The 17,272-nt window shown below is 41.9% G+C and overlaps 1 protein-coding gene across 1 annotated transcript in view; it reads right to left on the minus strand.

Annotated features, from left to right (window-relative positions):
* LOC126334648 (ATP-binding cassette sub-family C member 4-like) overlaps positions 1-17,272 on the minus strand; it is a 225,429-nt gene that overhangs the window by 14,189 nt on the left and 193,968 nt on the right. The window contains exons 23-24 of the mRNA XM_049997093.1: positions 15,535-15,695; positions 14,635-14,764 (exon numbers count right to left, since the gene is read on the minus strand). Coding sequence (XP_049853050.1) covers positions 14,635-14,764; positions 15,535-15,695 — 291 coding nt within the window. The remainder of the gene's footprint in view (positions 1-14,634; positions 14,765-15,534; positions 15,696-17,272) is intronic.

Below are 17,272 nucleotides of genomic sequence, written 5' to 3' on the forward strand. Positions count from 1 at the left end.
AGAACTAACGCTGTCTTTTGTAGCACCGTGAGCATTTAGTTTACTACATTCATGCCAATGTCAATGCAGTTCTTAAATTACTAAATTAAGGTTCCTAAAAGAAGAAGTCGGTAACGAATTACAGAATTGTCGTTACAAGGCAGTTTCAAAAAACTCTTAGACCTGAGTGAAGAAGAAAAAGAAAATGTCCATCGAGCTGTCCGTCAGAAGTTAATTAGCTTAGTTGTGGAAGAAGCGAAGAAGGGACCTATCATCAAAGCGTAAAGAAGTTCGAAGCTGACATTCATGAATGTCTACATATAAAAACTGTGCTGTCACGCATAAATTTTCTGCTAGCGATACCCTCGAAAGGAATATGAAATTGAAGAAGGATTTTTTCTTTTGTTGTACCTAGCCTGGTATCAATTGGCTTCATGCGATTCTACATTCTCATGTTTCTTTCTTGCTGTATACTTGTATTCATACACTTTGGATGTGGCGATAAAGTGTTATTATTACTGTGAGAAAGCGATTAGTTTTGCTAATGGTGTAGAGTAATAATTTTAAATCGCCTAGGCAAAATAATAATTTAAACGCCATGTTGATTGGAGAAAAAAGTGTAAAACCGATTAAAAACAAATTTATCGTGCACTGTTTCACCAGTGCCTCCTGACCTCAATAGGCCCACTGCTACAATCAAGGAATGTTCTTCCCAAAGGAAGCTGAACAGTATAAAGAGTAAAAGGGAATCGAAGAACTTGAAAAACTGGTATTTCTGCTTTATCCAGTGTTGCTGAGAACCAGGTATTGGGAAAAAAATGTGAATACATGAAAATAGAAATAAATAATGTGGTATATTTGCAGACTTATAGTTAATTTATTTGTGTTGTAAATATATCGCTAGTTTTTTTCTTCTTGCCATATGACAGTTGACAATAATAGCAAATTGCACAGTAACAATATTACACTGATATATGGCCTACACTCCAATGGAATGGGAAAAGCAGGCGGGAATTGCTATGTGGAGCAATGTACAGTCATGCTCAAAACTATCCGAACGACCTGAATTGCATTTCGCCTGATACGCATGCAACCTACACAACGCAGCTGCCTACTAGGTCCTCTAATCGCTCCTTGCTACAGTAGTTTGACTATTGAAAATGATTACAACAAGTCACCACTAGAAAACACTGATCTGTATCGCAATAACTCCAGATGTAAAGTAGTACCACGATACTACAAATATCAGGGAACACCTTATCACACATAAGACTGATTCAAACCCAGGCCATAAAATAAGGATACAAATTTTGGTGCCTGAGTACAATCGAACCGCACTCCTATCGTTCTTCTTTATCGTCCACGAATATAGGTTAAGTATCAGTTGCTTGCTCACCAACAGTAAGATGTGTGCGTGTTTAACCAGAGGTTGTTGGCAACACGTGAACAGACATTAAAGCTGCATGTTAATTTTCACTAGCAGGACGGTGTTCACGTGATAGGGCTTGAAATGAAATTATGAATAATTTTGTACTAGATCAGGATACGGAGCCACATACTTAGCTTTGGAGGAGATCTAGAGAATGTTTCAGTCTTGGGAAAAGGAACTGAATGGTTGAACTATACTGTTCCGAGAGATTCGGATCCTCGAAAGAGGAGATACGAATTCGAATCACAGTCCACACCAAATTTTTCAACGTCTCTAGTTCAATGAAGTACAAGTAAAATAAGAGCCTTGTTCCTTTAAATGGCTATCGGTTCATCAAATAAATTAAAATTTTGTCATGTAAGTAAGTTTACGGTTAACAGTATTTCTGTTTACCATGACCTCCACCTATGTCATTTCCCAACGTAAACCGGCTCTGCCCATTTGGAAATGAAGAAACGTTATGTGTAATGCGTATTCTGGATTATAACATCTTTCTCTTGAGGTTACCAGAGGTAAGGTAAATCTGTTTGTGCCTCTTAAAAGTAAATGCTTGAACCCATGCATTGCACTTGTGATAGTTCGTTCCACCAGACCATTGTGGCCATATTTTCCAGCCCCAGGAGGGTGCTGTAACGGATGATGTGCTTAGCTTACAAAATTAGTGACGGTGGAAAAAATGCGCGTCTATTAAATGGTTAAGTAGAAGCAATCTTCTGACGAGGAGATTATGCTATTCTCATGTCAGCAGCATGTAAAGACTCTTCTAGGCATCACAGTCTCGGTGTGAAGCCATTTGGAAATTTTCACTAATTCAGCAAATTTCTTAGTTGAGAAAATCCACTGTGAAGTGTGAAGTTACCGGATAATTTGATTATTACCGTCATTATTACTATCATTTTCTTCATACCGCTGCTTCAACCCATATGCTTCAAGATCATTTAAGGCCTTTTGGTCATTATAGAAGTAGTTGCCCAAGAACAGGTTCTTTCCCTGTCTACCGATTCTTTTTCATGTTAATATCCAACATCAGTAATTACTCGTAGATCACATTAAAACTAAAGTAATTGATGAAAACGTTACTTGATAACAAAAACGCACTGCCTTTCTTCATTTACACGTGCCTAGAAATGGCTGTCGAATACTGCCTAACCAAAAGCCAAGTGATCTTTCTGCTTTCCGACATACGTCGCTGTCAGTTCTTCCATATGAATTGGTCGATGTGGCCTGTTTCAAGTTGTTTATGACAGACAATGTTTTACAAAATCAAATGTTTTCCTTTGCAATAAACAGAAAGATTTTCATTCTAAGCTATCCAAGTCCAAAATTTTCTCAATATTAGTTCAAATTTAATATTCGCTTCTATAATGTAGGAAAGTATTTACCGTTGCAAAACACGCATCCGACTCATTGTCCTTACACTTAGTTGCTGACCATACATTCTAGCTCAGAGTGACACCAGTTTAAGTGACCTAATGTAGCGAAGACTGTTTGCCAGTGCTCTTCCTCACCGGAAAATATGCAGTCCACTCATATGGCTCCATAAGTACACTGTAACAGTAATTTCTGTGTGTATGCAATGCATACGGATTTTAGAATTTAGTGGTACTCTCTCTTCCACTTCTGTATACAATTTGCCTGACCTAAACGGGACCTTTATCATTACAGGCCGTGGGCGGTGCAACATCATATTGACAACAGTAATGTGCTTATACTGACAACCTCGATGTTCGTTTTACCTGATTTTGTAATCATTTAAATAAAACAACGTGACCTTCCAGTGGGAGACATTTCGTCTCCCTTTTCCTTCTGTGAAATTTGTCAGTAAGCTTTTTGCCTTCCAACCAGCGAAATGCGGCAGATTACGGCCGGTAAACGATTCACAAACCACGATTTAGTGCCGTTAATACGATTTCTTTCAACATTAGCGTAGCTGAAGGAATTTAGTTTCTTCTTAAATCGTATTATGCAGCAACGTTCGCAGAAATCTCAAATAGGAAAAGCTCTTTATCCAGGTACGAATGTTACAAAACAAACTTCCCACAGTTTGTATCAGGTTGATCTTTTCGTCTGATACCACTGCGTAAGTATTTTGTCTGAGAGGTATCACAAGTAGTGTTCCTGTAGCTGTGGGAATCATTGGTTGAAAACTAGTTTAACACCAATGGGTAAAGTACTGCTAAATATTTAAAATCATTATCAACCTAAGTCTGCTTTCATCCACAAACTGAGACGTAATTGTAATTTTGAAGCTAGACTGTGTATCCTTGTCATCCTTGTGTGGACATTGGAAGATGTTTACACACACGTATACGAGGGTAATCCCAAAGATAAGATATCCGAAGGGACACGCAAGTGCCAACGCAGGCACAAATGGAGATTCTAATTTTAATGGCAAGCAGAAACCACAGTGTTGGCTGCATGATGGCAAGGTGATAAAGGGCAAGACTATCGATATAAAGGTCTCAGGTTCGATCCCTTGTGAGTCCCAAGACTTTTATGTACCATTTTACACTATTTCCCCACGGGCAGTGTTTTATGATGTGAAAAATGCCGAGTTGCACTGTGGTCCGAAAGCCACGTTAAACTGTAGGTTCCCCTATTATCTGACTAGGTAAGTCAACTCAAAGGTCGGTGGGAGGCAACTGCATACCACCTCCAACAAGACCGTGTATATTAAAGCACTGTGGTGTTCAAACAATTCTTCCGACTGATGACTGCTTTACTTTCCGGGTGTCCAAAGTGTATGATCTTCGGGTTATTAACATTTTTGTGTTTTCATGCTGTAGCTTTTATACCAGTAAACGTAAATAACCGGCCGAGCACTGTCACCGTTCGAGTTGTCAAGGTGGTAGACGACGATGCTGTCGACCCCATTTACAATCTTGGCCATGGCTATGTTTCAGTCGAATACCTCTATGTGCCTTTCTGCATATTTCAAGATATACTTTTATACACATGGTACGCATCCAAATTAATATCTTATAGAGGAGCTGTATTCAGCAACATGGATCAGATATGTTTTCCGTGCAATATATCGGACAACATGTCAGTACAGCGAGATTTCGTTTGTGTGTTGCCCATGGTGCAAGACATATTTGTGTTTTGCTTGCCTCTCTGACAGGTTTTACCCCACTGAATGCGAGCAAGCTCACGAAAAGACTGTCAATAACTGGAATTTCGCAATAATACACTCAAAAGTTGTATTTTTGCATTATGAACCCCGATGAAAATAACTGTAAACAGGTTATATGCCTACTTGCTTATCATTCGCGCTTCTCGGTGCTTTCCTCAAAAAATAAAAATAAAAATAAAAATAAAAAGAGAGAGAGAGAAAAAAGAGGAATGTATTTCAATACCAGCTCAGTGACGCCATTTTCGTCTCGTGATGTAAAGCAAGGATAGTTGATAGGTAATATCTCATTGTACTAGCGATAGGGATGGCTACAGGGTACTTTCTTTTCTCTCTGCAAACAATCAGATCAGAATTCAGTAACAAAGTGGTAAGAACACGTACGCAGTGCGCCAATTAAACACTCAGCCTTTCTTGATTATTTTGTAAATCGTCTCTAATGCAGTAAACATCCTTGAGTACTGATTTGTTGTTACTACCATTGTTATTGTTATTCGTCACCTCACAACAGCTTTCCTATCACTCATTAACCCAGATGCAAGTAACGAATGGATCAGGATGAATAGAATGTGGGATGTTTCGTCACGGAGAATATACCCATTTATCTCAGCGTCTTGTGTTCAGGGTAATATGAAAATCTCAATAAGAGAAGACGACAATGGGATGCCGGTGATGCAGGCAATAACACCCAACTATTTCTGTCGACTTAACACGATGACGACAGACAAATTGACGTCTCACTGTATTTTGATTATAATTCGTTAGCCTTCTTGCGACCTCGTTCTAATACCTCGTGGGAGCAGGCAGATTGTTTTGCTTTTTGAACACCGAACAATAACACATAAAGATAGTAGACGGAAGGATACAAAGAAACAATCAGACTCATGTGTGTGCATCCAGTTCATCATTAGAAGACAAAGCAAGACGGAATCATTACGAAAGCAATGAATACGCTAATTAGAACACCTTATTTGTGTAGGTCTGAAGATGAAAAAGCGCAGATCTGCACAGTGGCCGCATCTGCACTTTAGTTTCTGTCTTCTAATGGGCATAATTTTTAGTTTCTTCTCTTCTGAATTTTCAAATGAATTGCTTATTACGTGCTACAGAATAATTAGTTGACTGTGTTTCTTACCTTTTCTATTAGCGCCAACATTTTTCTACATTCTCGTGCAATTCATGAAATTCTACTTGAACGATTACAAGACTGCACATAAATGCAATCGATTTCGAGGTGCAAAATATTTGTTATCTTACTTTTCGTGATAGGTGGCAAAGTTGATTTCCAAAGACTTTTTATTGTACTGAAGTAATCATTTGTCTCAAAGTGTTATATTCGTATATATTTTGTGGGAAACTGTAATCGGGATGGAAGATTACACAAGTGAATGTTTGACACAACTGGTAGGAGAAAACGCTGCATATTAACCAAACCCCGCGCCTCCTCTCCGTATCCTCCTACGACACCAGTACGGGATTCTCCTCCTATAACGCTACAGAGCTGTTTCTAGCACAGCTGAGAAATGGCAACATCGTCACAAACATTTGACAACACTGTGACAATGCAGTCACTTCCGCGTATGGTACTGAATTGACTCGCTAAGTTTACTTGATACTCCCTTTCCATTTGAATGACTCGTGCTGTATAACCCTCACGTAATCTAAGACACTGAGACAGAAAATTCAATTTTTTGAATGAAGGAATGCTATTCTTCACATAAGTGACAACTTTTATTATCGTTCACGATGCGTTATGAGGTTAAGCGACCAGTACCATCATGGGAGTGGGTTGCCGGCAGCAGTGTGTCCGTAGCCCCGTGGTGCCGCTTGTGTCTCGTGTTGCGACGGTTCAAGGAGTCGTCGGTCCTAACCGTGGCAGGGTCCAGCGTATGCGAGCTTTTTTCCATTGTTTATTTTCTGGAGCTGCGAAATTCCAGAAAAAGTTCTGTAACGAAATCAGAAGAAAACCTTCACACATCAAATCCTCATGGCAGCTCGACTCAGTAAGTTGTGTTAATGGTCATAGATCTCGGCTTTCTGACTGCCAAGCTGCTTCACAATACAAGCGTCTCTGAAGAAATTCGAATCGACCGTCAACGATACGAAATTCAATATTGTTCTTCACTTAAGACTCACATACCAGGGTGATAAGTATGATGGAAATAAATTGATAAGCAAATCGCAAGAAAATACTTTCAGCTCATAGTGCAATGGTGAAAAACTTACAATGCTGCACAACAGGTAACGCCTCTTTCCGCTGCTGACAAGCAAATTTTGGGTTTCATGGAATACATAACTTCATTTATGAAATGCCACATTTGCATACTTGTTTAGTATGACACAGCATATCAATTAAACACAGACCCAATAGAAATATAAGTGACTAGTATTTTACTAATTCGTGCCGATAGAGGCACGCTTGTGTACAGATACTCAGTTTCATCAAAACAGACTTTCATCGTAAGGTTATCGTGGGTAGTTTTATTTCATTTCTTATAATACAGTGCACAAATTTCGTAAGGTTTCTTTTAGTGTTGTTAAAACAATACTTAACGTGAGAGAGAAATTAATCATCAACGATATATGCGAATTCTCTTATGTTATCTACACTCCTGGAAATGGAAAAAAGAACACATTGACAACGGTGTGTCAGACCCACCATACTTGCTCCGGACACTGCGAGAGGGCTGTACAAGCAATGACCACACGCACGGCACAGCGGACACACCAGGAACCGCGGTGTTGGCCGTCGAATGGCGCTAGCTGCGCAGCATTTGTGCACCGCCGCCGTCAGTGTCAGCCAGTTTGCCGTGGCATACGGAGCTCCATCGCAGTCTTTAACACTGGTAGCATGCCGTGACAGCGTGGACGTGAACCTTATGTGCAGTTGACGGACTTTGAGCGAGGGCGTATAGTGGGCATGCGGGAGGCCGAGTGGGCGTACAGCCGAATTGCTCAACACGTGGGGCGTGAGGTCTCCACAGTACATCGATGTTGCCGCCAGTGGTCGGCGGAAGGTGCACGTGCCCGTCGACCTGGGACCGGACCGCAGCGACGCACGGATGCACGCCAAGACCGTAGGATCCTACGCAGTGCCGTGGGGGACCGCACCGCCACTTCCCAGCAAATTAGGGACACTGTTGCTCCTGGGGTATCGGCGAGGACCATTCGCAACCGTCTCCATGAAGCTGGGCTACGATCCCGCACACCGTTAGGCCGTCTTCCGCTCACGCCCCAACATCGTGCAGCCCGCCTCCAGTGGTGTCGCGACAGGCGTGAATGGAGGGACGAATGGAGACGTGTCGTCTTCAGCGATGAGAGTCGCTTCTGCCTTGGTGCCAATGATGGTCGTATGCGTGTTTGGCGCCGTGCAGGTGAGCTCCACAATCAGGACTGCATACGACCGAGGCACACAGGGCCAACACCCGGCATCATGGTGTGGGGAGCGATCTCCTACACTTGCCGTACACCTCTGGTGATCGTCGAGGGGACACTGAATAGTGCACGGTACATCCAAACCGTCATCGAACCCATCGTTCTACCATTCCTAGACCGGCAAGGGAACTTGCTGTTCCAACAGGACAATGCACGTCCGCATGTATCCCGTGCCACCCAACGTGCTCTAGAAGGTGTAAGTCAACTATCCTGGCCAGCAAGATCTCCGGATCTGTCCCCCATTGAGCATGTTTGGGACTGGATGAAGCGTCGTGTCACGCGGTCTGCACGTCCAGCACGAACGCTGGTCCAACTGAGACGCCAGGTGGAAATGGCATGGCAAGCCGTTCCACAGGACTACATCCACCATCTCTACAATCGTCTCCATGGGAGAATAGCAGCCTGCATTGCTGCGAAAGGTAGATATACACTGTACTAGTGCCGACGTTGTGCATGCTCTGTTGCCTGTGTCTATGTGCCTGTGGTTCTGTCAGTGTGATCATGTGATGTATCTGACCCCAGGAATGTGTCAATAAAGTTTCCCCTTCCTTGGACAATGAATTCATGGTGTTCTTATTTCAATTTCCAGGAGTGTATAACAGTCTGACAATGCACATACATTTTATTGATTACAGGCATGTAGGAAACTTGTTCTGAGTAATAGCTGTCAAACAGGGTTTGAAGAAGAATAAAATGCCACTACCAGACGACAGCTAATATAGGAAATACTTTTCTGACTATTTTGGCACGATGCGCTCACCCCAGACATAATACAAAAGCTTAGAGATTTATTTGCTGCCTGGCCGTCTATTAAACCTGAAAAGAACTAAATGTCGCAGAAGTTAGCCTTTTTTCCACTATTTTGGGTAGAGAAGTGAAGGGAATTATGTTCGAAGTTCCATTAAATTGATAACTTCAGAGAGACAGACAGTTACAGCTTTTCTTTTGCAGTGCACGGCGGTTTCAACAAACAGATAGCGCAGTAGAGTAGCTCAAATAGAAAAGAACACTTCCCATTTAAATTTATGCATCCTACACTGTTGGCAGTTCTGTGTAGGTGGCAGTTACGTTATTTTATTTCGGTTATTACAAAATAGAGTCGAATGTATGCACTGGATAGCCGAAGCAGCTAGTTCATGGCGATTCGGTCAACCAAGTAAATGACTGTACTGAACATGCTGCAAACCCCTCAAGGAAGCCTGTGTGTCAGAATTCTCATCGAGTGTGCCGCATCGGTGCTATGATAGAAAAATGAGTAACAGAGGAGAGGATATGGTGGTCTAGGTTTTATTCCACCTTCTACCGATAACTTTTGCTGGAGCGAGACAGATTCTATTCGTTTCTGGCTACGCCAAGTGAAGAAGGTATAATGGAATTGTGGTCTGAAATTCACATTAAACATGATATTCCTTCTGTACCAAGTAGACGTTAGCTTGAACCACAATAATGTCAGGGGTGGCGAAATGTAGATACTCGATCGCCAGTTTCCTTTCTTATACTAATTATTTATTTCTAGTGACGAAACAAACGCTATGTAGGACCGCAGGACACTTATTCCATTTTTATTTGAGCTTCTGTATGCCGATAAAATTGGTTCTGAACTGGGAATGCAACTGAGACCGCTCTTAATGCGGAATAGATCCTTTCGTGACAAGACAGCTCGACTATAGTTTGTTGTTTGTTCAAAACTGCAGATTCATCAACATCTCCACATATTGCGCGTGAATGGGTTCGAATCTTGGCCGGGCACTAAAGTTTTCATCATGAGTTACTAAGCTCTAGCATGAGAACACCTATCTGCTGGTGGACAATAATTTGATTTTTAATGCATTTTCATTGGTTGTCAACACTAACGAGATCTGACGTTTTTGACTCCCAGTGAGACATATAACTATTTGCGAGATCACTGTAAGCTCAAGGATATTATTCCGAGCTGCTGGTGGAGAAAAATTCGGTAGCTGACGCCTGTTTGTGTGTAGGCAACAACGATATGTGTGGGGTTCGATTCACAGTCAGCACTGAATTCTTCGTCATATTATTTCTAGTTCAAACATGCTCACATGTCGCTGCTGGCGTAACAAACCTATATTTAACGTCCGTTTTCTCTAGTATATAACAAAACAACAATAGGTGCCGAGTTGGAGTCCTGGGAAGGAAAAATTAATGTTTCGTCTTGTCATTTCAGTTAAAACAACCAGCTACCGCCGAGAAAATCCGATATCTCACAGTTGATTGTGCTTCGATAACAATCCGATTAGGTTCTGGGTTCGAATCCCTGTTCAACACAAAGCTTTACCTCACGGCAATTGAAGTAAGTTACTTGTGAAGAAGCAATATTTAACATCTCTCGTCGCTCGTTAAGAGGGACAATAGATGCTGGGTAGGAATTCGCGTGCGTTAAACATGTTTACGTTATGTAATTTAAAGTTGATATTTGCTAACTGATACTGTTTAAAATCGAGGTATGCCTAGTCAGGAATGACAGTTTCCGTGAGTGACGAAATCTTATTCTGCATGGCCTGGGTTTGAATGCAAATGCAGAACGAGGCGGTTCGTCGTGCCATTTGAAGTTCATGCATATTCTGAACTAGCTGTTCGTGAATAACTTATATTTTTAATGTCATTTTGTGTTAAATAACAAGTGCGGTATGTTAATTTGAAGAGGAAATCATGAATACGACGAACCTACTACGTGCATTACCTAGCTGACGTGATAATGAGAGTGGTAACATTTCACGTATATCATTTATTGCAATAAATGTGAGCTTACAAGCTTTAAGGTCAGTCTTACGTGTGATAAGGTGTTCTCTGATATTTCTAGTCTCGTGGTATTACTTTACATAGAGAGTTATTGCGATACAGAGCAGTGTTTTCTAGTGGTGACTTGTTGTAATCATTTTCAATAGTCAACCTATTGTACCAAGTCGCGATTAGAGGACCTGCTAGACAGTTGCGTTATGTGGGTTGCATGCGAATTAGGCAAAATGCAATTCAGGTCGTTCGGATACTTTTGATCACGACTGTACCTGCGTCCTCCTCCACCCAAATTTAGCAATTATAATTATACATTATTGTCTTTAGCTGATGTTGCTGCCAATGAATGTTTGAAAATTGCAGTAGAGTAAGCTCGATTAGAAAATATAGACTTGACACTGAAAGAGCCAGCGGCCTTGCCGCAGTGGTAACACCGGTTCCCGTCAGATCACCTTGTGAGGTAAACTGAGGAGCTACTTGATTGAGAAGTAGCGGCTCCGGTCTAGGAAACTGACAATCGGCCGGCAGAACGGTGTGCTGACCACATGACCCATCATCTCCGCATCCACTGACGCCTGTGGGCTGAGGATGACACGGCGGCCGGTCGGTACCGTTGGGCCTTTCGAGGCCTGCTCGGGCGGAGAGGAGAGAAGACACTGGAAGGGCCGTAAGTGCAGCAGTTGATGGCACACTACAATAAACTGTGTCGTCACAATCGCAAATGTGGGCACCCAAAATTAATGATATTGCTATTATGTCCAAATTTTGTAGGTGTCCAGAAAGACAAAAGAAACTACATTTAGACAATTGTACAGCAAATTTCAGTGCTGCAAGTGGAGCCATGGAAGTAACAGGAGTAAAGAAAGTTTTTCAACTCTGTCAGCAACGTTATGATGTACGATACCCCAGTTGCTTAGGCGACGGTGACTGCACAGCCTATAATGAAGTTGTGGCATCAAAACCATATATGGATTGTGTAGAAATAAAGAAACTCGAATGTGTTAGGCATCTGAAGAAGAGAATAGGGGTCCTTCCTGGAAACCTGAAGCTGTTGCTAGGGAAAACTTGCGTCAGTGATGGAAAAGCAATTGGTGGCAAGGACAGACGGTCAGTGTCAGCTATAAGGAGGCTCCAAGGTTATTATGATATAGCACTTAGGGAAAATACTCATTGTGTAGGTACAATGAAGAAAGCTGTAGGGACAGTGTATGAAAATGGTCAGTGCATTTTCATACACTGTCCAACAGTAATTGATGATCCTCAACATGGACTGTGCCTGGCACATGTGACAAGCTGGTGCAAACACAATAAACAGTAGTAACTGGCGAAAAATATAATCATAGAAATAGTCCGCTTGTTGCAGTTAAGGGGGCAGCAAAGCCAGTACTCAAAGACTTGGCAAACATCGATCTAGTTTGGAAGTGTCTGCATGGCAGGGCACAGAATGCAAGAGGGTCGTAAAAATTTTAATTTGGATTTGTTCACCCAAAAAATTGCTTGTGGTCACATACACTTTACACTTTGTGGTGTATGGTGCCGTTGCTGCGTTCAATCTAGGCAAAGTTAGGAAATGTGAAGTGCTACAATCTCTAGGATTAGGTGTAGTCTGTTACACTGTTGAGGCGACGTGAAATTTGGATATCGAGGGATTGAAAACTGCAGAAAAGAAGCTAAAGATGTAAAATAGGGATGCAAGACAAACTGTAGAAGGTGTCAAGAGGAAATTATAACTGAAGAAGCAGAGAACCCTGATGGCCCACACTATGCAGCATGCATGTTTTGATATCCAAATTTGCACTTGGTTTTCCGTATGATTACTTTTTTCAATGCAAAAGATACATTTTCTCATCTTCCACTCAATACAGAAAGATGGAATTTTCAGGATATGCTGAAACATGTATCTTGCATCACCTGAACTTATTTTTAATATAAATTTTATCAGGAAAGTAGGACTGAAATTTAACAGAAAAGTTAAGCTGGGGGCAATACAGAAAGATGGAATTTTCAGGATATGCTGAAACACATATCTTGTATCACCTGAACTTATTTTTAATATAAATTTTATCAGGAAAGTAGGACTGAAATTTAAAAGAAAAGTTAAGCTGGAGGAAAAAATTATATCTTACCCTACAAAAGATAATACTAAATTGCTATAAATTCTTCAGTTACATACGGAATTTATTTATGAGCCCTAAAAATTTCTAAACTTTTGTTTGCAGAGTTTCTGAGAGAATATAACTTAAACAGAACCCAATTTTACATTATGTGGATAGGACATTCTGTTTCCCCTTAAACGAGTACTTGTGCATACAGTTGTCAGTGGAAGGTCATTCATTAGCACACTCTTCTGATTTTCATCCAGCTACGAGTCACCTCATTCGTGAGCGCCTGTGCTTAGCGCACGAGTCGCCTGCTGCCCCACTGCCGAACAGCTGCCGAGCTCACGAGCAACGAGCGAGCCTGATTGATGCGCACCTGCTCGCCGCCTCTGCTGGGAACCACACTCGCAGAAAATGTATCAAGTCAGACAGACTTTAAAACCACAGTCCACTCGCGTAGCGCTCGATTCACGGTCTCTGCAAAAACAATAGGACTCTCGGAGAATAGCACGATAGCTCACGTCAGGTCTTCACAATATCCTTTAACGGTATGAGACTTGCAGCACAAGAAAGTGATATCTAAAACAGTTCCTTGCTTCTGGTAATATACAGACTTGTTAGACAGCGAATCCAGGGAATAAAAAGCTCTCCACTTCGGAAAACCATTGTCCAGTATTTTGGGGCTTCTTAAGGACTGAAACCCCAGGACAGAATAAGCATGTTGTTAGGATGTATAATTAACGACAGTAAATGTTGGCATGAACAAATAACTAAATGATATAGCTGCCATGCCAAATCCTAAGGAGAACTGGATACACTTAGTAAAAAGACCTTCAAAAGTTTGAAACCTGGTAGAAACGGAGAAACATTGCAGGAAACAGAATGGAGTGGAGAATCTCGGTCAATATGTCGTGTAGTCTCCACGGTCCCGTCCAGTAAAAGACGGACGAAGAGAGGAAATACGATATCGCTGCCTACTGACAATTTCCTCAATTACCCTACCTACTCATTGTGCTTTTACATTAATTGTTAACAGCAATTCGTGGGCGACAGTGCTACACGAACTGTGAAACAATAAAGATGGTCTGTGCGTCAAGAATTAGAGACTGGCTGCAGTAGGTTACATGAAGAATAATAATCGCCACCGACTCACATCGACAACGGATAACCTACGTCAGTTCGAAATGTTAGTTTCTATATTATACTTCAGGGCATGACCAACCAAACAAGCCACAAATTGCTGAATGTATGAGTTAAAAAAATTTCTCTGAGCACTATCGGACTTAACTTCTGTGGTCATCAGTCCCCTAGAACTTAGAACTACTTAAACATAACTAACCTAAGGACATCACACACTGCCATGCCCGAGGCAAGATTCGAACCTGCGACCGTGGTGGTCGTGCGGTTGCAAAGAGTAGCGCCTAGAACCGCTCGGCCACTCTGGCCTGCAATGTATAACAGTATTTTGATTTCTTTTGCTAAATATTTAATAACTCATGATTGTTGACGTCCTTAGTTTTAGAGAGTACTCAAACTGAATAGTGTATGGTGTGACGACAAGCGATCACCGGCAGTACAACGATGCCTAGTAAAACACTGGTATCTGAGAAACGTTGGGAAGGTATTACATTTCTCCTGTAGTCTGCGGTTTAGTACTTGCTCCGAAACGCCAGGTCAAATTAAAAACTAGATAAGTAAACATTGCGTATCATTCCTATAATTTGCGTTACTTGAAAATAGATGGCTGACGGGCTACAGATAAAGTGATTTTATTCAACTACCGTTTCAGTTACATTATTTCAACTTACCACCATAGCTCCAGCGTCCATTACCAAAACCTTGTCGGAATCCATAACCGTATTCAGTCTGTGGGCTACGGTTAGCACGGTACAGTGCCTGAATTTCCTGCGAATCGTGGTCTGAATCAGTGCGTCTGTCCTGAAACACAAGTTATTTTATAAATCATCATAGAAAAGCAGAAATAAAAGCACGAGCCACAATACGTGGCATGGCAGAGGGTATTTCGTACCAGCATTGGTTGTTTCTGTCCAATTAGACTCAGGTGGAGATTGGTTGGTTGGTTGATTTGGGGGAGGGCCCAAACAGCGAGGTCATAGGTCCCATCGGATTAGGGAAGGATTGGGAGGGAAGTCGGCCGTGCACTTTCAAGGGAATCAACCCGGCATTAGCTTGAAGCGATTCAGGGAAATCAGGATGGCCGGGCGCGGGTTTGACCGTTCGTCCTTCCGATTACGGGTGCAGTGTGCTAATCACTGCTCCACCTCGCTCGGTACTCAGGTGGAGAGCGAGGGAAACATGAATGAATGTGTAGGTGCTTCAGCATGCGGCGTAACCTCTCACCTAGTTTTCAACTTGTTGTAGCCCATTACAAAGTTTGTTATAGATGCTCAGGGAATTAAAATAGAAGTGTTCGAAACAAAGGCATCGTTGTTTCTCGAAACGAGTGTAAGTCAATTTAGAGAACCAGTATTCCAATAGCGTTATGTGACAATTCTACAATCTCCAACGCATATGAAAATTTTTTCCATCAGCTGCGTTATCACGATTTATTGGCTTACATAAATAGGTGTGACAAAAAGGCAGCGAAATAAATTTTTATCAAATATTGTAAGGATAAAAATATGTGTAGACTGGAAGAAGAGATTATTGGCAGCAAACATTGCTACTGTGTGGATCGCGACACTCACTGTGGATCGACGTTGGCGGTGGCCTCGTCGAGCACCAGGATCCTGTTGTTCCTGAGTATGGCCCTCGCCAGGCACAGCAGCTGCCTCTGGCCCACGCTGAAGTTGCTGCCGCCCTCCGTCACCTGGAAGTCCAGCGTCTGTATGCCGGACTTGAGCTCCACCTGCAAATTCGTTAGTATAATTGATACAAAGAAGTGAATCACTAACGGCCTTATTGATATTTTAGATTGAGAAATTCTACGCATTCGCATCTAAATTATTATATTACGCATTCAAAAATAATTGTAACGATTTTAATAATTTCGTCAATATACCGGGTGATCAAAAAGTCAGTATAAATTTGAAAACTTAATAAACCACGGAATAATGTAGATAGAGAGTTAAAAATTGACACACATTCTTGGAATGACATGGGGTTTTACTAGAACAAAAAAAAGTATTGCTAGACGCGTGAAAGATCTCTTGCGCGCGTCGTTTGGTGATGATCGTGTGCTCAGCCGCCACTTTCGTCATGCTTGGCCTCCCAGTTCCCCAGACCTCAGTCCGTGCGATTATTGGCTTTGGGGTTACCTGAAGTCGCAAGTGTATCGTGATCGACCGACGTCTCTAGGGATGCTGAAAGACAACATCCGACGCCAATGCCTCACCATAACTCCGGACATGCTTCACATTGCTGTTCACAACATTGTTTTCTCGACTACAGCTATTATTGAGGAATGATGGTGGACATATTGAGCATTTCATGTAAAGAACATCATCTTTCCTTTGTCTTACTTTGTTATTAATTATTGCTATTCTGATCAGATGAAACGCCATCTGTCAGACATTTTGTGAACTTTTGTATTTTTTTAGTTCTAATAAAACCCCATGTCATATCAAGCATGTTGGGTTGTTTTGGGGAAGGTGACCAGACAGCGAGGTCATTGGTCTCATCGGATTAAGGAAGGACGGGGAAGGAAGTCGACCGTGCCCTTTGAAAGGAACCATCCCAGAATTTGCCTGGAGCGATTTAGGGAAATCACGGAAAACCTAAATCAGGATGGCCGGACGCGGGATTGAGCCGTCGTCCTTCCGAATGCGAGTGCAGTGTCTGACCACTACCTCTCTATCTTCATTATTCCATGATTTATTCAGTTTTCAAATTTATACTGACTTTTTGATCAGCCGGTATGTTACACAACTTTGTGCCTAGGTGTACAGCAGAAACGAGTGTATTACTAGCTTCTCATTAATATAAGTGTTGCACTTTCTTAAGATAATAATCGCTCGACATAGCACATTGTTCTGGAGCACTTCTTAATTGTGAATTTCTGTTAGAAATTTCACTAATAAATTGTTGGCCACGCGCACCAAACTTGCTGTGATGGGACAAGAAGCGACTCGCGCCACTCGTCAACCATCGACTCTTACAGAACAACGTGGACAGCCGTGGCATAACGTGCCCCAGGGCAGTATTTGCCCACTGTAATGTCGACTGGATGTGCTGTGCTAGCGCCTGCATTGCTGACCGTGGTGGCTACACCATGCACAAAGTATGGGTGTTTCGGCATGGGTCGATACCTAATATCTCAGAACCGCTTGTGCTGTTACTCTGTAATTGTAATCGTCTCATGTACTCCACATACTCTGCTGCAACAATAAATCTTGAGTGAACTGGAAAGTTATAAATGAGTATACTTTTCCTCCAGCAGTGTATTACACTTGTACTGGTTTCCCCTTTAGATTCAGCGTAAATATC

The sequence above is a fragment of the Schistocerca gregaria genome, chromosome 2, assembly GCF_023897955.1.
Source record: "Schistocerca gregaria isolate iqSchGreg1 chromosome 2, iqSchGreg1.2, whole genome shotgun sequence".
NCBI classification, from domain to species: domain Eukaryota; kingdom Metazoa; phylum Arthropoda; class Insecta; order Orthoptera; family Acrididae; genus Schistocerca; species Schistocerca gregaria.